This window comes from Vidua macroura, chromosome 9 (assembly GCF_024509145.1).
Source record: "Vidua macroura isolate BioBank_ID:100142 chromosome 9, ASM2450914v1, whole genome shotgun sequence".
Lineage (NCBI taxonomy): Eukaryota > Metazoa > Chordata > Aves > Passeriformes > Viduidae > Vidua > Vidua macroura.
In genome coordinates, this window is record NC_071579.1 from 25415306 (window position 1) to 25435880 (window position 20575).

At 46.7% G+C, this 20575-nt stretch overlaps 1 protein-coding gene across 1 annotated transcript in view; it reads right to left on the reverse strand.

Annotated features, from left to right (window-relative positions):
- Positions 1-1689: 1689 nt before the first annotated feature.
- Positions 1690-20575, reverse strand: part of LOC128811852 (cytosolic carboxypeptidase 6-like) — a 181883-nt gene continuing 162997 nt past the window's right edge. Inside the window, exons 6-7 of the mRNA XM_053985793.1 lie at positions 13159-13255; positions 1690-1813 (exon numbers count right to left, since the gene is read on the reverse strand). Of these exons, the coding sequence (XP_053841768.1) occupies positions 1690-1813; positions 13159-13255 (221 nt within the window). The remainder of the gene's footprint in view (positions 1814-13158; positions 13256-20575) is intronic.

Consider the following 20575-nt stretch of genomic DNA (forward strand, 5'->3'; position numbering starts at 1 on the left):
TTCCTTACAGTGGGATACCACCTTCTTGCTTTCAAGTGAGTTCCTCTTGTCAGAGAGCAACTAAGGAAAGCCCAGCTAATGGGTGGCTAATGCACAGATGCGTTCAGCTCAAGATTTGGCAGATCCTGAGTAGCTTGTCCTTCTTCAGAGGCATGCAGAACCAAGCTTTTGTCCTTACTCATACCTGCTCACTCGTTCTGGTTGCAGTAATACAAACTGGATGGAAACTATGTGCCAGTGGCTCCCAGGAGGTCCACTGGGATGTGGGACCCAGCTCAGCCTGACTCTGTTCCTAGATGGTGGCATTCCTGTCCTGGGAAAGAGGAGAGCCACAATCAACACATTTCTTTTACTAGAGAACAGTGTCTGGGGTTAGTACTTCTTCAGGGCCATACCAAACCAAGAGGAGCTCATTCAGTCATGTTTCACTCTTTTTTTGCCCTCAGTCTCATTCATCTTTTCCCTCTCTTTCCTGCTGGGTCTTGGCACCTTCTCTCCCTCAAGCCACCATTCCAGCCCAGCTCGTGGCAGAAGGCTGAAGAGAAGCTGCTTCCCAAGGCTTCTGATGGGTTGAGCAGAAGCACTTCTAAGAGCATTCTCCCTTTCCATCCCCTAGGAGACATTCAGACTCCACTCTGGGACATCCTCTTTTTATCTCCAGAATGAGAACGAAGGTCAGATGTTTCAGAGTGTCACACATTGCAGGAGACAAGACTGCCTAGTGACAGTGGCTTTGGGCAGAGATTTTGCACGCTTTCCATGCAATGGGGAGGTGCTGAGGTTGTACTTTGGGTTTCTTACACTACACTGTTTTTTCACCCCCTTCAGCACTACTCCTCACTCACACTGCCTCAGTCATACATCTGTTGGCAAGTCTGCTCTTTCTAGACCCCAAGCAGTTTTTGATGGAGGACCGCTGTCCCTGCCTGTTGGACAGGTGTTGCAGCAAGTTTCATGCCTGCAGCCCGGCGGTCCCATTTCTCATATGACCCCTCTCCTCAAATGATCTGATAGAAGAGCAAAAAACCCAGCCATGCAGTGGATGATAAACTGCACACTGAAGAGCACCTGCCTGGCTCCCAGAAGCTATTTATCAGGCTCTCCTAATGCAAGCTAACAGGACTAGCACATGCAGTAGGCATAAGGGCTTCTGAGCCCGACACTAAAAGGGGAGACATCACATGGTGCAGTAGAGGAGCCAGGACTCCCTCATTAGCTCATTGTATGGATTACCCCTTTAAAGAGAGAGAAGGGGACTGATGGAGGAAGGAGAGGCTTTCTCATTTTAACAGATAGCTTTTCAGCCACCACAAATGATTTCTGCAAATTTATCAGTTCAGTCTTTTTTTCCCCCCACAGATAAAAAAAAAAAAAAAAAAAAGCCCTGAAATTGATTCACCATCTATAAATAAAAAAGAATCAATAGTAAAATTTCTAGCTAATTTCCCTCTCCCTCTTTGTTCCTTGGACCATTTGTTATCTTAGAAATATTTGTCTGGGGAAAAAAAAAAGAGAAACATCATCGATTCCTGACTGCGACGTGTTCCTCCACCTTGCCCTACAGCTCTCCTCTCCTCTCCTCTCCTCTCCTCTCCTCTCCTCTCCTCTCCTCTCCTCTCCTCTCCTCTCCTCTCCTCTCCTCTCCTCTCCTCTCCTCTCCTCTCCTCTCCTCTCCTCTCCCTCCTCTCCTCAGCGCGTGGAAAGAGACGAGTCCTTCAGATGCGCCTGGCTCCTCTTCCCGGGTTTGCCTCCAGCGTGGCTGTTCCCTGGGCCCCGCTGGGCAGTGCATTTATGGAGTGGCACGTTGTCCTTCCTGCCAAAGGAAGAGAGAGAGGACAGGTGCTGTCAGCCACACTCCAGCAGCAGGTAAGCGTGTGTGGGGTGTGCTCTGAGGAGAAGCCGTGTGTGACGTCTCGCAGCGAAGTGCATCTGTAAGGAAGGCTTTGGCAGCTCGAGACAAATTAGAGGTGGTTGAAGACCAGCTGGTCCCATCCCTCTCTGGCCAGAGCAGGGTTAGTCCTTCCAGGAGGCTTCAAGGGCTTTGAGCTAGCTCTGAGCTCTCCAAGAGAAGGGTCCCGTTGCTTCTCTTTGGGTGAAGCACTTCCCACTGTTTTCTCCTACTGAGGCCCCTTCATTACTGCTCATGAACAGCCCTCCTCTCATCATTAATATTTCCTTCTGGGGCTTGTACCATTCACAGGATGGCTGGGTTTGCACATCTGCTCACAGCTGGATTGCCCCCACTGCCAGGGGTGTTCACAGCTGGGTCAGAGTCTTTGGGGGCAGTCTCTGACTGTGTGGCCAGGGAGGACCCAGCACATGATGCCAGCACTTCCAGCATCCAGACCAGTGCCTTCAGAGAACCCACAGATATGTGACACTGCTATTTCACTGTGCCCATAATTCCAATTTTCTAACTCCAATTATCTAACTCTAATTATCTAGCCAAATTTCATGCCAAATTTCAGTTGTCAGTACAGTCTGGAGTTTCCAGTGCCCCTTTCAGGCTGCAGCCCCAGCAGAGCTGTGGGAGTTTTATAACTGGCCTCCAAAGGAGCAGGGTTGTGATAAATACAAAGTGCTTTTTGCAGTGATGCCCCAGGAGTTCACAGGGTAAGAACTGAGCTTTTCACAACCCAGCACCACAGAACCAGCTCCCCAGCTTCCCACAGCTTATCTGGTGGAAAGATTTGCTTTGTAACACTTCAGTTCCTGATAAGGACCTGAGTAAGTCTCATTACTTGTTTCCCAGACAAAACACTCCTCTGTGTATGTGTTTACAGTGTGCATGATGAATTTTTGCTACTTTAAGGAAAAGTAAATCTCTATTATCAGTTAATTCTGTAACATTTCTGTTCTGTTTACTTACAGAGCCTTTTTGCTTGGAGGTTGTAATTAAAATCCTCCATCTCACAGCCCACCACTCTCACTGCTCCTCCTCCCTCCGAGTCCTGACACACTGGTCACAGCAAGATGAGCACAAGTGACCAGTCAGCCTCAGCCCTGGTCTGTCTATCTGGGCAGAGCCAGGCCTGGGGAAAAAGGGTCACAACTCACCCCATTGTGTCCAGAGGCCTTGCTTGATGAGAGGCTGAATTTCAGAGGGTGTGGATCCTGCAGCACCATCCCTCTTTCAGGGAGGCTCAGCCAGCACTGGGCTGTCCCAGAGTAGGGACCTTTCCTTCACAGCCCCTGCCAGCACTGGTGGCTCTCAATGGGACTGAAAAGCTGTCTCTGAGACAAACACTGGGACCAGGAGCCAGAGGAACCATCTTTGGCTGCCCTATAAGCCTACCTGTGGAATTCCAGTGGAGATTGGGGTCCATCCACACCCACCCCAGAGCAGCACCATCTCTGAGCAGCCATCCTGCAGATACACCTTCAGACAGCTTCTCCTTTGTACAAGCAGCAAAACCCAACTATCCATGCCTATCCCAAGGAAGGCAATCAAACTGTGCTGTCAGTGTTGCTCACACCAGCCAAGGGACTCCAGGGACCCTTTAGGATGCTCCCTCAGGCAGCTCTTGGCCCCCTCAGCCATGCCTTGCCAACTTTGTTCATTTTCCCCCCACTGCTGTGGCAGGACACAAATGAGAAGGTCCTCTACTTGTGCCTGATATGCTCTTTGAGCTCTCTTTAGTCTGCTCCCTCTGAGGTCAGTTATTTGTATTCCCCACGGCAGCTGCTGACCCTGGGCAGGCTGGTGCTGGTGCTGTACCAAACCCCCCTGAGCCTCAAACACTGGGAGGGAGAGGAGCTCTGTCACACATCCATGTCACAGGTCAGAAGTGAAGTCACCTGCCAAAGGCCATGCAGCAGACCTGGAAAGAACTGAAAAGAGCTGATGGAACCCCAGTTTTCTTGATCCCTACACCCTGACTCACCCCAAGGAATTGGGCCCCTCTGTAGTGACACAGAGAAACCTGCCTTCCTCACCACACAAGTGTGTGCTTTTCAGTACCTCTGCTTTTATTTGCTGAAGGATGTTTTAATATATGTTTTAAAAAATTGTAATAATGTAGTTGCTGATAGGGCCCAGGGCTTAGAGGGCTTTTCCTCCACCAGCCTTCCCTCCCCACTGTCACAGCTGCCACCAGTTCAGCATTTACTGCATCTCTACAGTTCAATCACCAACCTCAGTGCCTCATCAGTGCCTCATCATTAAGGCATAGTGGTATTTTGAAGAGATAAACATTTGAGACAAAAATAAATAAATTAGGACCCTGGGAGGGAGACCTGAAAGGCAGAATGAAGTGAGAACAAGCAGTTTCTCTGGTTCTGTGTCTAATTACATTGACATGTTCCTAGACAACACTGGAGACCCAAACACAGCAGCAGCTGTGAACCAAATGGAGACTCATGAAAAACATCAGAAAGCCAGCCAGGCAGCCCATCCCTTGCCCTGGGGCTGCATCAGCACTGTCCATGTCACTGCTGAACAGCCTTTCTGCCTGCTCCCAGGGCACAGCCAGCATTGCATGGGCAGGCAGGGCTCAGCTCCTGGTCCGTGCAGACCCCCATTTCTCTGCACCCACTCCAGTCATTCCCATGCTCCTCTATGCAAGTGAAGGAAACAATATAATGCAAAATATGAAAAGAGGAAAAAAATGGGGTTTAAACTTCCTTTTTCCTGATTTGGTTAACACAGGAAAAGGAAATCCTGTCATGCGAACAGCACTTACAGGTGAGATTTTTAGACACTGGCTTTTTTCAGCCATCCACTGAACTGAAGCATCATGAGAATCAACCACTCAGTTCACATCAGGTACTTGTGACAAAGTGGTTTTTTTGGACATATAGCCAATTGACAGTCACAATCAAACCACAGCTCTGCTACATGTTCATTGCACAGACAACAGTTAATCGTGCAGCCATGCAAACTGTTTTGCAAATTGAAATCTCAGAGGCATAGCAATTACAATACCAAATTTATACCACATCTCTCACTCAACTAATTGTACATCCAAAAAATCACCACTTGAATAATCTGAATACATTCACCTTTACAGCTAAAAAAGCCTTTGCTACATGCTTGATCTCAACACAATTTTGAGTTACAGAACCCCATGGGAAAAAATGCCAACCTCTGATTTCAACAGGAAAATTGCTTCTTTCTAAATACAGCAGATGCATAATTCACACTGAGGTCTAACAGCCTGGTGTTCCCAGCAGAGCTCATTTTTACTCTGCAAAACTGGGGACGTTGCTATTGCTGCCTGTAGCTCTCCCAGCCCATCCACAGGACAAGCCCTAGATCCACCTGCTCTGAACGTAGTGTTCACATCCAAAATAACAGTACTTGGATTTCTAATTGCTACCAAATCTTAAAGGCCTTAAAATTAATTAGCAGACTTACAAACTGGGCTGATGTTTGGATGAGTTGAGGTTTACAGAGCCACCAGTGGAGGCACATTTGTGCTGCTGTGGCATTTTGGGCTCTTGCACACACACATTTCTTGACTTTCGTTTTGATCTTGTGAAGCAAGGCGAGGTGGGGAGATTTGAACTAGTGACTTTGCAGCTGGTGTATTAAAGAAAGTCAAAATAGAAGAGAATTGGTGTTTAAATTGCAAAGGGAGGTAAAAATAAGGTTAACTAAGACATGTGAGTGGGATCAAAAATGAGTAATCAAGGCTGGAAAATGGGTAACCTCTGATCCCTGAAACTAAGAAATCTTGCTGCTGTTGTGCTGCTGCTGATCTAATTTTTACACTTTTCCCCCCATACAGAGGAGACACATTTCCATTGCGTCCATCACAGTTAAACAATCAATGCCTGATCAGTCCCAATGCTTCACTCTCAGGGATGCACAATTAACCAGCTCCGTGTTGGACACTGCAAGGGGAGCACAGTATTTTCTGGGAATGCCTGACAAGTTTCAATCATAAAGAACACAAACCAAATGACCCAGCAGATAATGACAGCCAGTGCCCTGACAGTTAAATAATGTGCATGCTCCAAAGCAAGGCCAATTAGAAGCAATAAAAACAAATTTGAAATGTTAGAGCAAAGGTCAGGAATCCTCAGCTATTACCACAGGCTTGATTTTTCTTTTTCTCAAGCAGTCACCAGCCCCTATTTCCAGTAGTCATGTTTGCCAGGTGCCCACCCACGCATTACAGCACATTGCGACTTCTGGGCCATACAGACCCCACTGAAGTGGTGTGTGGAGAATCCCAGCACTACCTGGAAATCTCATCAGGTCCACATCCTATGACTCTGCCCTTTTGAGTGCAGGGGCTGCCCCATCCTGCTGATAGAGCAGGCAGATGTTAGAGGGTGTGCATTTGTCTCTTACTCCACCACAGAAGGGATCCTGCTGCTTGCCATCCATCCCTCACTTCCTGGCCTCCCTCCCCAGCTCAGTGCAGCAAGACACACCTGCTTTATCCAGGAGACAGTGTCCAGAGGCAGGAGTAATTAGTTTATAGCTGGAGCCACACTATCACATAAGAGAAGGAGCCACAATGACAAGCAACTCACATGGCTCACACGCAGCCACCCTTGTGTACCTCTGCTGACCATGGAGCTGGAAGCTGCAGAGAGCACAGGAATGGGTTTTGTCTTGGCTCCTGTCCTCCCATTTCCTAAGGAGCAGCAGGACAATAATGGATTGCACTCACCTGATGAGATGTAGCAGAAAATGGCAGTCTCTTGAGCTCGTTCAAGTTACCAGCATGATACTGGGATTAACATGCTGTGTACATCAGACATTATCCACATCAACCCACCCCTCACATAGGTCCCTGTCTCTGCTTTCAGAGCAGGAAAACCCAGGCCAGGGTGATGCATGAAGTAACACAAACGCTGTAAATCTGCTTATTGGGCTCTGGCTGCCTCAGAGCAACAAGACCAGGGAAGGAGAAGGAAAGCAGGTGGGTACCTGCAGGCATACCTATGTGAGGATGCCTGTGAGAGCTAATCTAAATACATTTAGGGTTTAAATGCAAAGCTGATTAGTGAAACCACAGCAAGTTCTTATGTGATATGCTCCTTCAGAGTTAAAGTAGCCATAATTCAATTTATTCATTTAGCTCATTTCCAAAAAGTAAATTAAAGTGTAGTAAATTAGATTAAAACAGCCGACAGCACCTTCATTTTGAAAGGGATTGTTAACGTGGACCCAGACTACTTCACACAGTAATGCAGATGATTTTTCCCTGCTAGGCCCCCTGTCAGGCACACCAGCTCCCCATCCTGAAGTATTTTTACACTCCCTCTGTTCAGGGAGTCTCCAAGAGCAGGACCAAGCTGGACACGTATTTGGGTATTTGCATGTGCTTTAGTGTGCACGTGCTTAAATCCAGGGTAAAATCCCTGCAGCTGGCAGCCTCGTTCCCAAGTGTTTGAGAAGCTAATTGTTATAATGAGGAATTTTGGTGAAGCTTCTGCTGGGAGCTGGCCAAGCACTGCACATCTCTAAACTCTGTAAATGAATCCTTTTCACTGTACCCATGCAAATGTCACCGTTCAAAACCTGGAAGGTGCTCTTTAGTGACAGCTACAAGTATCAAGAGTTGCATAAAATGTGCAGATATGTGTGGGAGCGAGCTGACAGATTATAATTACCAATAAAGAAGGGGGAAACCCCCCCCAAAATTATTTTTTTAGGTAAAACATATAATTTGCCTTTAAACCTTAGTAGTGCTCCCATTACTAACACAATTTACAGACCTGGAAATCAAATTGAAGCTGTTCTATTTTGCTGCCCTCATTCCATTTCCTCCCTCCTCTGCAAATTGTAAGATGTTTTGCTGACCTTTCATTCATTTGGCTAGAACATTTTTTTCTGTTTATTACACTCTGCTCCCCTCTTAGCCACTGAAAATGGTGGGAGAAAAGACAACAAGACAATAATTTAAGTTTGGGACAAGTGAGCTGGGGATGGAAACAGAGCCTCTCGGGAATAAAGCAGGGAGGTGGCTTCACTCCCAGCTCTCATGTCAGTCATGGCCAGGTCAAAGAAAGCACAACCAGATGTAGGTGAAACCTCAAAAATCCTGAGCTTGAAAATGTAGAGAGGAGTTTTTTCTGAAACACAGATAGAGGTGAACTCAGGAGAACATTCCAGACCAAGAGGGGCAGAAGGACCCGCACTCAGCACATGCCAGAGAGCAGCACAGCCCTGGGATGGTATCAGAGCCTGTCTGCCCACACAACCTCTGGGCACAGCTGTTTAGTGTTGAGATGGGGCTCAAAATGAGCTGTCCAGGCAGAAGGACCTACCTTTGGTCAGACTGTGCCCACACACAAAGCCTTTCCCTATGCCCAGCCAGTGTGGTGCAGAAGACGGTGCCCATGGCCTCTGAGGATGGTGGGACCGTCCTGAGGGCAGATCCAGCCTGTTGGAGATGCAGCTGTGCTCTCATACATCATCATTAGAGCTGCAAAGTCAAGCAGCAAAAGAAGGAATTGCCAGAATAAAGGCTGTCAGAGCAATTTTAATTCAACCTCCTGGCAGATATGCCTTCTGATGGGGTCTTTAATTACCTCATCACAGCCTACTTTTTCTTCAACAAGGCTGCTGCTTTATTCAGGGCACGATGGACAGACGGCAATTAATGAAGGGCCAGTCAATATTTTGTTCTGTCCTTTTTTCATTCAGTGTGTGGCCCCAGGCATTATTTGCCACATGCCATCAAATCCCTGCTCCTAGAATTATTCATCTTCTCCTGGGCTTTTCTCTCATCAGTGCAGAAATTGTGAGATTCCCACATAGGAAGGAATTTCTTTTCCAGCACTTCTGTGGGTAGAGTACCTGGGTTTTACCTACAGGAAAATATGGGGCAGACATGAGCTGCAGAATGCTCCACCAGCAAGGCCCAGGTGGGATTTCTCAGGATACCCACACTTTTGTTCAAAGCCCATCCTCCCTAACCTCTGCCAGAGCTGTTTAAACACTCAGGACATCTAGAATTTGAAATTCAGTGTGTCCAGAATATGAGTAACACAGAGTTGGTGGCTCTCAGAGAGAAAATGTCAATGGTCTAAAGAGGGAAGATCTCCTCTGCTGGTGCTGTGCTGGAGAAGGGCTCTGTCACAGCCAGGGAACCAGAGTGAAAGAACAGAGAAATGCTGATATGGGCAAAGGGATGAGCTTCAGGCAGTGTAAGCTGACTGGCATTTGTTATTTTTTCATCAAAAGTTCTGCTTTTCCACCTTAGTCATTCTCTATAACAGCTGTACCCTGCTGTCTCTTAATCTCTTACAAATTTTTCACCTTTTACCAACCTCCTTTCAGAGGAGGACGTTTCACACTTTTAACCCAAGAAATCTTTACCTTTCCTCTGGCACAAGTAGAAAGAGGTGAGAGGAGGACAGAGACCCTGTAAGAGGAAGAGCACCCTGTGCCACTGGCAGCATCAAAGGGAGCCCCACTCGAATGGTTTCCAGGGAGTGCACTGGGAGTGGAACTCTCTGGTCACTGAACAGCTTAGAAAAGGAACAAGAGGAGTGGAAGGGCATGAACCTTCATTGCTGTCCAACAGCCCCTTTCTGCACTGCCCTCTCCTGCTCTGTGCCCACTTAACCCATCCTTAGAGAGCTGTCTTAGTGTCCAGGACAGGCTCTCTGAGCCTCTCTGAAGCACAGCTAAGTGGCAGTGCTCTCTTCTCCAGCAGCTTCTGCAGGCAGCACAGAGCTCTCTCTTGCCCTGCTAGAAATTCATGGGCCTGCTGGCTTGTCACTCCAAAGAGCATCCAGCATTTTCAGCAAGGCTTTTAATTCATTAGCTCACAGAGGAAAATATTCTAACCTTCTTGCCCTCCTCAGCTGAGTCACTGACGCTTTCCTACCTTGCTGCAGACACATCACCTTCAGGAAAATAATTACTTAGCATGCAGTAACAGCAGACATTATCTTTGTGAACTGGGTGTTTGTTTGGGATCACAGGGTCTCCCTGCCACGAGGACTGCAGGACACACTGGGGTTACTGCTTCAAACCTGACCTTCCTTTACAGGCTGTGGAAACTCTGTGGTCTCTGGGCTCACTCCAAGGGGAACTGGGGGGATGCTTGAGGAAGCTCAGTCAGAGGGAAGGGGCTGAAGGGTTCTGGGAGGAGCTGGATGAGTTGTGCTGGGCTCCATCACGGGAAGAGGTTGCCCAGAAAAGCTGTGGATTCCCCATCCCTAGAAGTGTTCAAGGCCAAGTTGGATGGGGCTTGGAGCAACCTGGTCTAGTGGAAGGTCCACCATCTAGGGGATGGAACTGGATGATTAAAGTCCCTTCCAACCCAGATCAATCTGTGATTCTGTGATATGTGGATCTACAGATGGCATTTGGGCTCCTGTAGGCAAGGACAAGTGGAATTTAACCCCAGGTCCAGCCAACCAGCTGGATTCACTTACAGGCACATAATGACATCATACACAGAATACAGATACAGCTATTTCTTGTGACCCTTGAAATAAGCTGCATTTTTGATGGCCCCACCTCAGCCTCCATCTTGTTCTGTAACCAGAGCTGTTGCATCGCTTGTTGCCTCTTACTCCAGGTGATCCTGATGCCATCTCACTGAGCTGCCTGCATTGCCTCTGCTGTAGGATGGTTCTCTGACAGCCTGACTGCATGGACAAAGCTCTTGGAAAGGTGCCTGAATTTGGGTACCAGCCCTATTTCCGACCCTCAGGTCCACCTCTCCCTTTATGTGCCTCAATTTCCTTCTCCAAAACATGGTGATTCCAACACAAACATTTCCTTCCTTACAGTCAGACATGCTCTGGAAGTGTTGCAGGTTGTTGCTATTTCCAGGCCTGTCATTCTAACACATTTTGGCTGCACTAATTTCCTCAAACAGAAATTGTTCTGCCTGTCCTAGTCTGGGACAAAGCAGGCAATTAGCTGTCCCTTACACGTTTATTAACTCTGCAGCTTTCTTTCAATGACTATGTGAAATCCAGTAATGTTTAAATATATTTTCATAAACTGTGGGCACAACATGTCCTGTTTCCACTAATAACCGTGCCATATAATTAGTCCTGATTACACAGATATTTAGTATCATTTTACATATTCCAGTCCTTTCCTAGTGCCACTGCCTAGCCAAGGCATATTTAAAGCTACAGCCATATCCCTTCTGTTTCCCAGCAGTCTGCAACAGTTCCTTTTGGAGAGGATTGCAGTTAACACAGCAGCTAAAGAACAATTTCATTTTACTGGTGTACATTTTAGGTGTATATATATATATATATATATGTAAAGGCTCTGATCAAATGTCAGGTGACAAAGCCCAGGATACAAATAGAAGGCATTTATCTACTTACAGGGAAAAGCCGGTATTTGAAATCCATCAGGAAATTAACAACATGAATCTTTAAAAATCTATTCCTTAAACATCTGTTGGCTTAGGGCTGAACATTGACCATATTTAGGGTTTTACTGTGAGGTGGCACCCCCCAAACAAAAGATCCCTCACTGCATTAGGCTCTGGTGGGGGGACAAGAAGAATTTGCTCTGTGCAACCTGATTAGAGATGTGTATCTTTCCCTGCTGGCATGGCTGTCTCTATAGAGATGGACATGGATATTTGATGAGATTAAAATGCTTCAGTTACCACTGTCAGTGGTTCTTTAATTTAAAATGAAGAAAGCAAACAACCATTCCTTTTGATGAGGTAACTGGATGATGCTATGGAAAAGCACTTTGCTGTCAGGTGGTAATTAGGTTCAGTAATAGTTGTGGGTTTTTAGCCTTGGAGGCTGTGGCCCCTGGGAGTCTGAGAGAAATTATACATTCAATTTCCGGGGGAGAGGAAGATGCTGGATGCTGTTCTCTGCTAACCCTGCAGGTCTCTGCAGATAAGAGCATTCAGACATGCAGTGCTGACAATCCTCCTTGAGCCAGCCTAAACTGTGGTGTCAAGATCACAAGCAGAAAAGGGAGATGGGCTCAAAGCAGGCCCAACACAGGCGGCCTGGCTCTGACCACATATGTAAGGAACTGCCAGAATGGCTGCAATGAGAGGATTTTTAAAGGCTGCAGAAGGAACTCCAGCAATCGCTGTCTGGTCTGGGCTGATATTTGTAACATCCATCTTACACATCACTAGAAAATCTTCAGTAGGAAAGTGTTCCTTTGCAAACAAGGAACATTCCCACAGCTACTCTTTTAAGGGAGGAAAAAAGCAGGAAAATCTCTAGGCTGAGCTGCCTCCCTTGCCAATTTGGAATTGCCTTTTCCATTGCAAAATATAAACTATATATATTGGTTTTACTGTTCAGAGTTGAAACCCAAATGAGACATTCCAATTGGTCCAAATGCATTTAATTGAAATTTTTCAGTTTGGAGGCATTATTGCTGTTTTCTCAAAACAGAGGCAAATACTGAATATGATGTTTCCCATGAAACAGGTGCTTAGGTTCATGCTCTGCTCCCCTCTTCATGTTGTTACACAGCTTTTCCAGCTCAAGGCATGCTGGTTCTCCATAAACAGCTCAGTGGTATCTCCCCTGCTCCTTACACAAGCCCAGGGACACTGGAAGGACGCAGTTGGACAACACCATAGAAGGACCAGCAGTGCTGCAGGGAGCCAAGCTTGGGCATTTCCTGCCTTTGTGCCTTGCTCACCAGTGCCTGACTTCACATCCCACTTACTGGAACTACCTTCCCACTTCTTGGACTAACACCCACTGAGCTGGTTGTGAAACTGGAGTAGGGGCTCAGAGCGAGAGGGGATCCCCGGGCACAGTGTCCAGCTGGGCTGGCAGAAGGAACCTGCCACTGGCTGCCAGCACTGCAGCAGCTCCAAGGGGAGGTGGAGAACTCTGCCTCAGCACAGGCTTGCCAGTAACTTCCTGAAGCACTAACAAAGTTTTCATGTCCAGAATTAAAACTTTGCCAAATAAAAGCGGGTTTGATTTGCTCTCAGGAGATAAATAAAGGGTAAGTCCATTAAAGATACTAGTGTGAGATTGGTGTACAGCAGACAGAATTCAGGAAAGATACCGATATCTCCAAAATCCTCTGAATATTTTTTCAGACATAAACCAGGTATCTTTCCTGATCATAAATGCTTTATTTCCAAATGGAATTTCAATAAAATAAGCACAGTTAGACTAGCACTTGTTATAAAGCCATAATGCAGTAGCACTGAAGTTTAGTCATGAAAGGTATTAAAAGAGCAGCCCAGCTAAAGCAAGAGAAATTGCTTTCTGACCTACCGAGTTTTAGGAGTAGGTGCTAGTGGTCTCTCCACCAAGGAGTTCAGCCTGTAGTAATCCAAGAATGTCCTAGCCACATTTCTTCCAAGCTTCATATCTGTGAGTTTTTAATTAAGGAGCATTTTCTTAATAATTAAAATTAATAATAACAATAAAGAGCAGAGACTAAAGGTAAGTCATTGCTATTTAATGCAAGAGCAAGTTTTACATCAACCATCCCACAGAGCTTAGGCATCAGGCAAAAATTACTTACACAGGCAGATAAGGTGGGGGTCATCTTGTTTACTTCTTGTTTTCACAGGCAGATGCTGCATAAAAACACAGGAGGAAACAATCTCCCTTTCCCCCCACGCCTGGCTGCAGATCCCTGTGGTTCTCATGAAATAATACACTAGACAAAAGGGGCCCTCCAATTTCCACATTCAGGGAGAATAATTACCTTAAAATGCTTGGATGCAGGCAGTATTTCTGTATCCAGGATACAAGGTCAGCTATACCATGGTGTGAACCTGCCATGGACCAGTGTACTGAAGGTTGGGATTAATGCTGAAGCCCTCCACACCTTTGGCTCTGACCCCCAGAGTGTCGTGGGAGAATTCACTGTTCTTTCCCTGTGTTGTATTCAGGACCTGAAATGGTGATTTTAGCACTGACCTGGAAGGACAGTAGGTTACCTTAACAAGTTCAGCAGCAACTCTGGTGTGTCTTCTCACTAGCTACGATTTCTCCTTCAGCTGACCCCTAAACCCAGCATAAGGCAGGTGCTGCACATCAAAACTGCCATGGAGACCTCAGGGGCACAGGAACCAGACCTTCCTGAAGACTCAGCTGCTTACAAAGAAGTTGAATAACCTGTGGATTGCATTGAAAAACAATATCCCAGAAAACACATCCATGGGGTGAATCTGCTGCTCATGTGAAAAGTCAGCATTAAGTCTGCCTGTTACAGAGCAGCATCTCCTTATCATCCACAAGGTGATGTCCAGCTGGGAGATATCCAGTGGAGTCCATTATCCACAGCTGTGTTGTGGGGGCCGAAGGCTCCTTTATTTGCCTATTTTGAACTGATGCCTACGCAGGCTGCAATAACCACAGGGTGGTCCAGGGCACTGCCCCAGAGGGTTGTGGTGAGGAGCCTTTCAGCAGGGCTGCTGCAGCAGCTGAGGTGGGTACAGAACCTGGGGAGTCTGAAGGATGTCTGCAACCAACACCCAGCAGCCCAGGAATATAAACCATTGCTGGGTTGTTTTGTGTGCATGTATGCATGTTCTGCTTTTTCAGTAGTTATCTGCTGATGTTTCCATTAGAGGAAAATTCCAGAAGTGCAGCATCCCAGGGGCTTCCAGCAGTGCCACTGAAGACACTGGCTTCTAAATGAAGCTTTTATTACCCGCCCACTTACATTAGACACATCAAAACAAGTGAGCATGAGACATCAGGTTCACGCAGCACTGTGAGATCTCTTTATCATTTATTTATTTATTTATAAGGAAGGTCAAACCAACGTGACAGCCTTTATTTCTGCAAAAATCCAGCCACCAGCTCTGCTAGTGCTGCAGTCAGGTCTGAGGAGGACTCCTGACACTGCTTTTCTCTCCAACAATCTTGTCCTGCTTTTCCAGCTCCCACTGCTGTGCCTGGGGATGGTTCCATGGATGTGTCCCTCCTGAGGGTCTATCCTGACACACTCGTTGTGATCCTAATACCGCGTGTGCTGCGGGCACCTCTGTTCTCCTGGCCAGCAGCAGGGCAGAGCCAGAGCAGCTGCTGCTCCCAGCTGTTGTCTGCACGGACAGGGAGAGGCAGCTCTGTGGATCAGCATGGGCTGTGTGGATCAGCACCAGCTGTTCCCCAGCTGTGGCAGTGCCCAGCGAGCTCCCCTCACAGCCTTCCAGCACTGTTGCAAAGCCCTGCATGCAGGGAGGCTGAGAAAGTTGGAGACAGCCTAAACTTTAGCAATTCGAGGGAGGGAAGTGCTGCTCTGAAAGTGTTTTGTGATTGTTTCTGGAATTTGTCTGGGGGTAGTTTGGTTGCTGCGGATGTGGACTCAAAGCGGTGGCGAAGGTTAAGAGTTCAGAGTAGTCTGAGGAAGCGAGGAAGAAGGGGAGAGGGCTGTCAGACACTTAAGGGATTGAGAAGACTAACGTGGCTTGATCTTGTAGTTTCTTTCATTTACTCGTCACTTTAAAGACATAAAGTGGTAATTGGACTCAGTAAAGTCTCTAGGACATTTTGTCAGTGGCAATCTCAGAAAGCTGCTCTGCCAGAAGTGGCCCTGCTGCCCTTTTCTCTGTCTCTCTGCATTGCTTTTGTTTGCACGGTGGGAAGCACCTGACCTGCTGTCCTGGGGGAGGAAGCCCGTGGATGGCAGTGGGTACAGCCCAGGAAGTGGCTCCACAAGCTCCTGCCTTACCATCCTGCCTTAACCCTGACCTGCAGGAATCCATTTCCACTGCTGAGCTCAGGTCTTAGGAACAGCTTTTTGAAGCTAAGGACAGATAACCACTGGGATAACCAGCCTTAGCATGCTGGGAAATCTCCAGACCAGAGGCCTTCAAGAACAGGCTAAGACCACAGCAGACATGAATGGCTTAGGTGTAACTGGTGCTGCATGAAATTTGGGTAAGGAAACATAAAAGGGCCTCTCAGGCCACTTCACCCCATTTTCCTACAATTCTGAACATATTTTGCAACCCACATAGAGACCTGTTTGCTAAGATTGCTAAGGAAGGTAAGGGTATTTTGCAGAACATGGACACATATGGAGAGCATGAAGAAACTCAATGAAATTCAGTGCCACATGCATCAACTGAGAAGTCACAAAATGGGAATAACTTGTAGTCAGCAATGATGAAAAGAGACTCAAACCAGCATGGGATAAAAAATGTGCATGTTCTAGCCTCTCCAGCCATCCTGCCCCCTCTGCTCTGCCTGTCACTTCTGCAAGGGATGAGTGGTTTCTGTCATGAAAATCAGGCACCTGATACATAAAACCAGGGGCAGAGCATTGGTTTCTCCCTGTGAGTGTCCAGCCTGGGCAAGAGCTGGCGTGACTCCCTCAGCAAGCGCCAGCAGCACGTGTGTGCAGAACCGGTAGAGGAAAACAAATTAAAGCAATAACATTTGCATTTATCTCTGGTGCACGGAAGGCTCAAACTCCACTTTGGCTTATAGTGTATCCTGAGCACATAGACAACAGCTACTGCAAGCCAAACCCACTTCTACTGGGTGGTTTGGTCAGTTGGTTGGTTTTTAACCAGCTTCCTTTCTGCAATCACACGTGCTGCGTGCCCACAGGAACTCTCTTCCTAGCCTGAACTGCACTTGACAGAAGGCCATTTCCCAGCTATTCCCATCATGGGAGCTCAGCTCTTTGACAAGACAGTCAAAATGTATTTGGGAGAGTCATGTTGGAAACAGCTGGGTGTGTCCTCACCTTCTCTAGCGTCTGCAGCTCCCTCTCATCTCTCTTCCTCCTCCACAGACTCATTCCTCCATGCTCCGTATTTCTACTTGGAAGTGGAAACCAGTGTCCCTCCTGCAAACGCCCTTCTCACAGCATTCACTCTGTGCATGGCATCAGCAGATCCGGGGAGCTTTAAGGACAGTCTGTTTATGCACAACTCTGCCAAATTTCGCAGATGTTCTGAGGTTCAAGAATCGTGCTGGGCTCTCTGCAAAATCCTGCACGTTTATGATCCCTACCATGCCCCACAGCCCAAAGCTTCCAGCCCTGGTAAGAAAGGAGGACAGAGGAGTGGGGACTCTCACAAGCCATTACTAGTTTTCAGCTGACACGATTCATTGAGCCTATTGTGAACAGTCTGCTTAAGCTCCAGCCTCTGGAAGCGCAGACAGAGCCTTGCTCTGTCTGTGCATGGAGGCAATAAAAATCTCAATTTGGAAACCAGTTAGCAGTACAAGTCATTAGGGGAGGTACTAAATGTTGCTGCTTTAATAGCTCACTGATCCTTTAATAATGTCACTGCTGCAGAGCATGGTGGCACCATTCGCTCGCTTTTGTTTTGCTTTTTGAAATTCAGGGTCATTCCACTTTCAAGTGAGTGGATTATCTCTCTTTCCTCCTTCTGCCAGACACTGCAAACTGCTTTAAATAATTAGAAAAAAGGATGGCTCCTTCAAATTCACCATCTCATTTTCATAAGGTCCAGTGTCATTGCTTTGGAACAGGAAGAGAAACCGTGATGGTGGTAAGGATTTGACAAGGGCAAAACAGTTAGCAGCCCCCACTCATCTTTGATAAGTCCTGTGGGGTCTCTGCCAAGTAGATTGGATCTCTGGTTTTATGTCTCATCTAGAGGACGGCACCTCCATCAATTTGAAACACTGCACTGGGTTATTAGCTTATGGAATTCATCCAAGTTTAATCCTAAGTAGGATTTGAAATGTGACCATTCAGTCCAGAGGCACCACTGACCAGACCCACGCAAGTCTTTTGTTTCAGACAAACAGCTTTAAGTTATGCTAAAGACAGACAGAGAGGAAGAAAAAAAAAAAATGGAAAGGGAGAAGGAGGGTAAGGAAAATGAGAACAAATAGAAAAATGAATCTTTTTAATAGCTCAAATTAAAAACCAGAAGAAGCTCTTTGTTTGACACAACTGAATTTTACAGCAAATCTCAGTCCACCACAACAACGATCCTGTTATTTATGAAAAGAGGGTTATTTTGTTTGGGAGAGTCCCAGATGACTGTGGTCAGTGAGCATACTGTCAGCTTCATACAATCTCAAGAGAAATATGGATGAGGTTTTCTCATCTGTTTATAACAGCTTCCATCAATGGATCAAACTCTTTCCTGACTCGAACAAGATCTCTAATGGAAAATGGCATTACAGGGCTTTAAACCACCATGTTATATCATGCCAAGCCTGATCAGAGCTAGTCCTCTATTTTAGCAGAGCTGTTTTCACCCATTACTTACCTATTTTGTTTCACAGTGCTGACACTGCTCTCTGATAAACAGATGCTGCCCCAATCTCATCTCATGGGGGGCCCACTCCAAGCAGAGTGTGACTGGGGCGAAATAGAGACTCAGTGGTGAAGGAGGATGGGGAAAGGGGCTATTCCAAGGCTTTTCACCAGCATTTAACATGGTACAAGTCTGGGTGCTGATGATGTATCCTTCCCTGGGACTCACTCCAGGGAAAAAAATGTCCCCAGTGCCTAGAATGGCTGGTTACGTATTTCAAAATCTTTATCAAAGGAGGAAGCTTCTAAAATGAGAGTGTGGGGAGGAGATTGGGCTTTCCACAGCTCCAGTGTAAGAACCAGGCTCAATGTGGGAATTGCTTGGTACTCATGCTCATGGTACTCGGCAGGTCAAACTCAAGAAGCCAGATCATCCAGCCTTAAAATCTGTAAAAGCCCTGAACTGCCAACCTGGAAATAGCAAAAGGACTTTCCCCAAGGACAGCATTTTCATTCCCATCAGCCCCAGCTCCTGATCCCAGATGGGACAGACGCTTTTGGAAGCAAAAGGTAACAGCAATGACGAGCCTTCATTTTTATTCCTCTTGTGTGTTATCAGGGAAGGAACCAGGCGGAAAGATCCCTGACCGACTATTTCAGGCTTTCAGGCCCTTTTCCTGAAATGCTTGATTATGGTGGAAGAAATTACGAAGATGGGAGTTGTGTGCTCTTCTCCCTGAGTAATCAGAGGCCTGTAATTTTCTCTCCTGCTCTGAAAGAGGAGATTGGAGAACAGGTATCTTGGAGAGATATCTGTGCCAGAGGGACTGTGCTCAAGGACCACGCTGTGTTTCCCAGGAACTCATTTCAATATCAGCCATGGCTTTTGTCCTCCTGAACTGAACTGAAACAGGCAGATCCCACCTAACACCTGGGAGGTGGAGGTGCTGCACAGGAGCCAGTGGCTGGACAGAGCCAAGGGCTCCTGGCCCTGCTGGGGTGCTGCATCAAGGGGCAGCAGAGGCTGGAGGGGAGCAGAGTGTGGGGGAGCAACAGTGTGCCCCAGCTCTGCAGCTTGCTGAGACTGGGCACCTGTGAAGGAGGTGCCCAACTGAACCCATCCTGCTGCTGATGGAAACCTGCCTGTGACACTGAGCTGCAGAGTGGCTGCCACACGTGTGGCCATGAGAAGGGAGCACCTGACTCAACAAAGATTCGAGACACAGGTACAGGGAATTCAGGGTGCCCAAACAAGCACAGACACAGTGAGGGCAGAGATGTCTCAGACACCACCAAAGTTACACTTGGAACACCACAGGGCTACAGCCCATTTTACCTGTGAATCCACATGCTTTTCCCAGAGCTGTGAGCATGATTTTACAGGGATTTCTCTGACTGCTGCTCCAATGTCCTCATGCCATCTTCACATTGCTCCATGCAGGTGACATTTTGTCCATCTTACGGTCCCTCTACACCAGTGCAAGGTGGAAGTGGGCCCTCCTGTAAATGGTAATCTGGCCTAAACTATAAAATGACCAAAGAAAATGGTTTATTTATTATCTTGGTGTTGCTGACTCCTGATGAGGTTTTCTGAGGGCAAGAGGTCAGAGCCAAGCTCACAGGTGAAAAAGAGAAAACCCTCAAAGAATGAATTTCAGCATCAGTACATTTTAATTTATTAAAATATTGCATCAGCATCGCTTCGTAAATCGGTATACTGTTAAAATTATGTATTTAAAACCTGATTGTAACAGCTTCTATCAAACTGTCCCAAAATTAATTTGGGCCTGAATTTACTGATCTCACATTAATGTCTGATGGATCTTTAATAAGAGTAGCAGGAAAACATAGGATGAGTCTCTTTTGTGATTTTAACATTTCTGATCTTTGCTATTGTTTAATTCTGGTTACTTGCCAGCTCTGGGAAGGAGCCCTTGTGGATTAGCTGACCTCAGCTCTTTACACAGTCAATGAAAATTACAGAGCTGATTCTCTCTGATGTACTGAGAAGGGATGAGGACAGGGGAAGAAATTTCCAAGTGAAAACCCAACCTTCTTCTATCACTGATGAATGTTCTCAAATGCACAGGAGAAAACAGCACGAAAAGCAAAGCCTTAACAGTTGTTTTCAGCTTGGTTGGAAATGCAAGAACAATACAATACTCTCAAATTGTAATTACCCCCCCCCCCCCCCCCCAAAATACACTGGAAAATCATAAGCTGAACTCTTTGGGGATCCTCTCAGTCCCTCACATCTCAGCTCAGAAACATGACACTCCCTGTTGTTCCAGGTCTGGAAGTTCCCATTAGACATTCCACCCACCGCTTTGGGCATAACATTTACTACCACCCAAACAAAATCAGTTTCAAGATAAATGGTACAAAGAGTGTTTCGACACACCAAAGTGTGGATAAACCATTTCTCATCTCTAAATTGCTGGAAGCTCATGAGTTGTATAAATCACAACCAGGCATCAGTAATCTGTT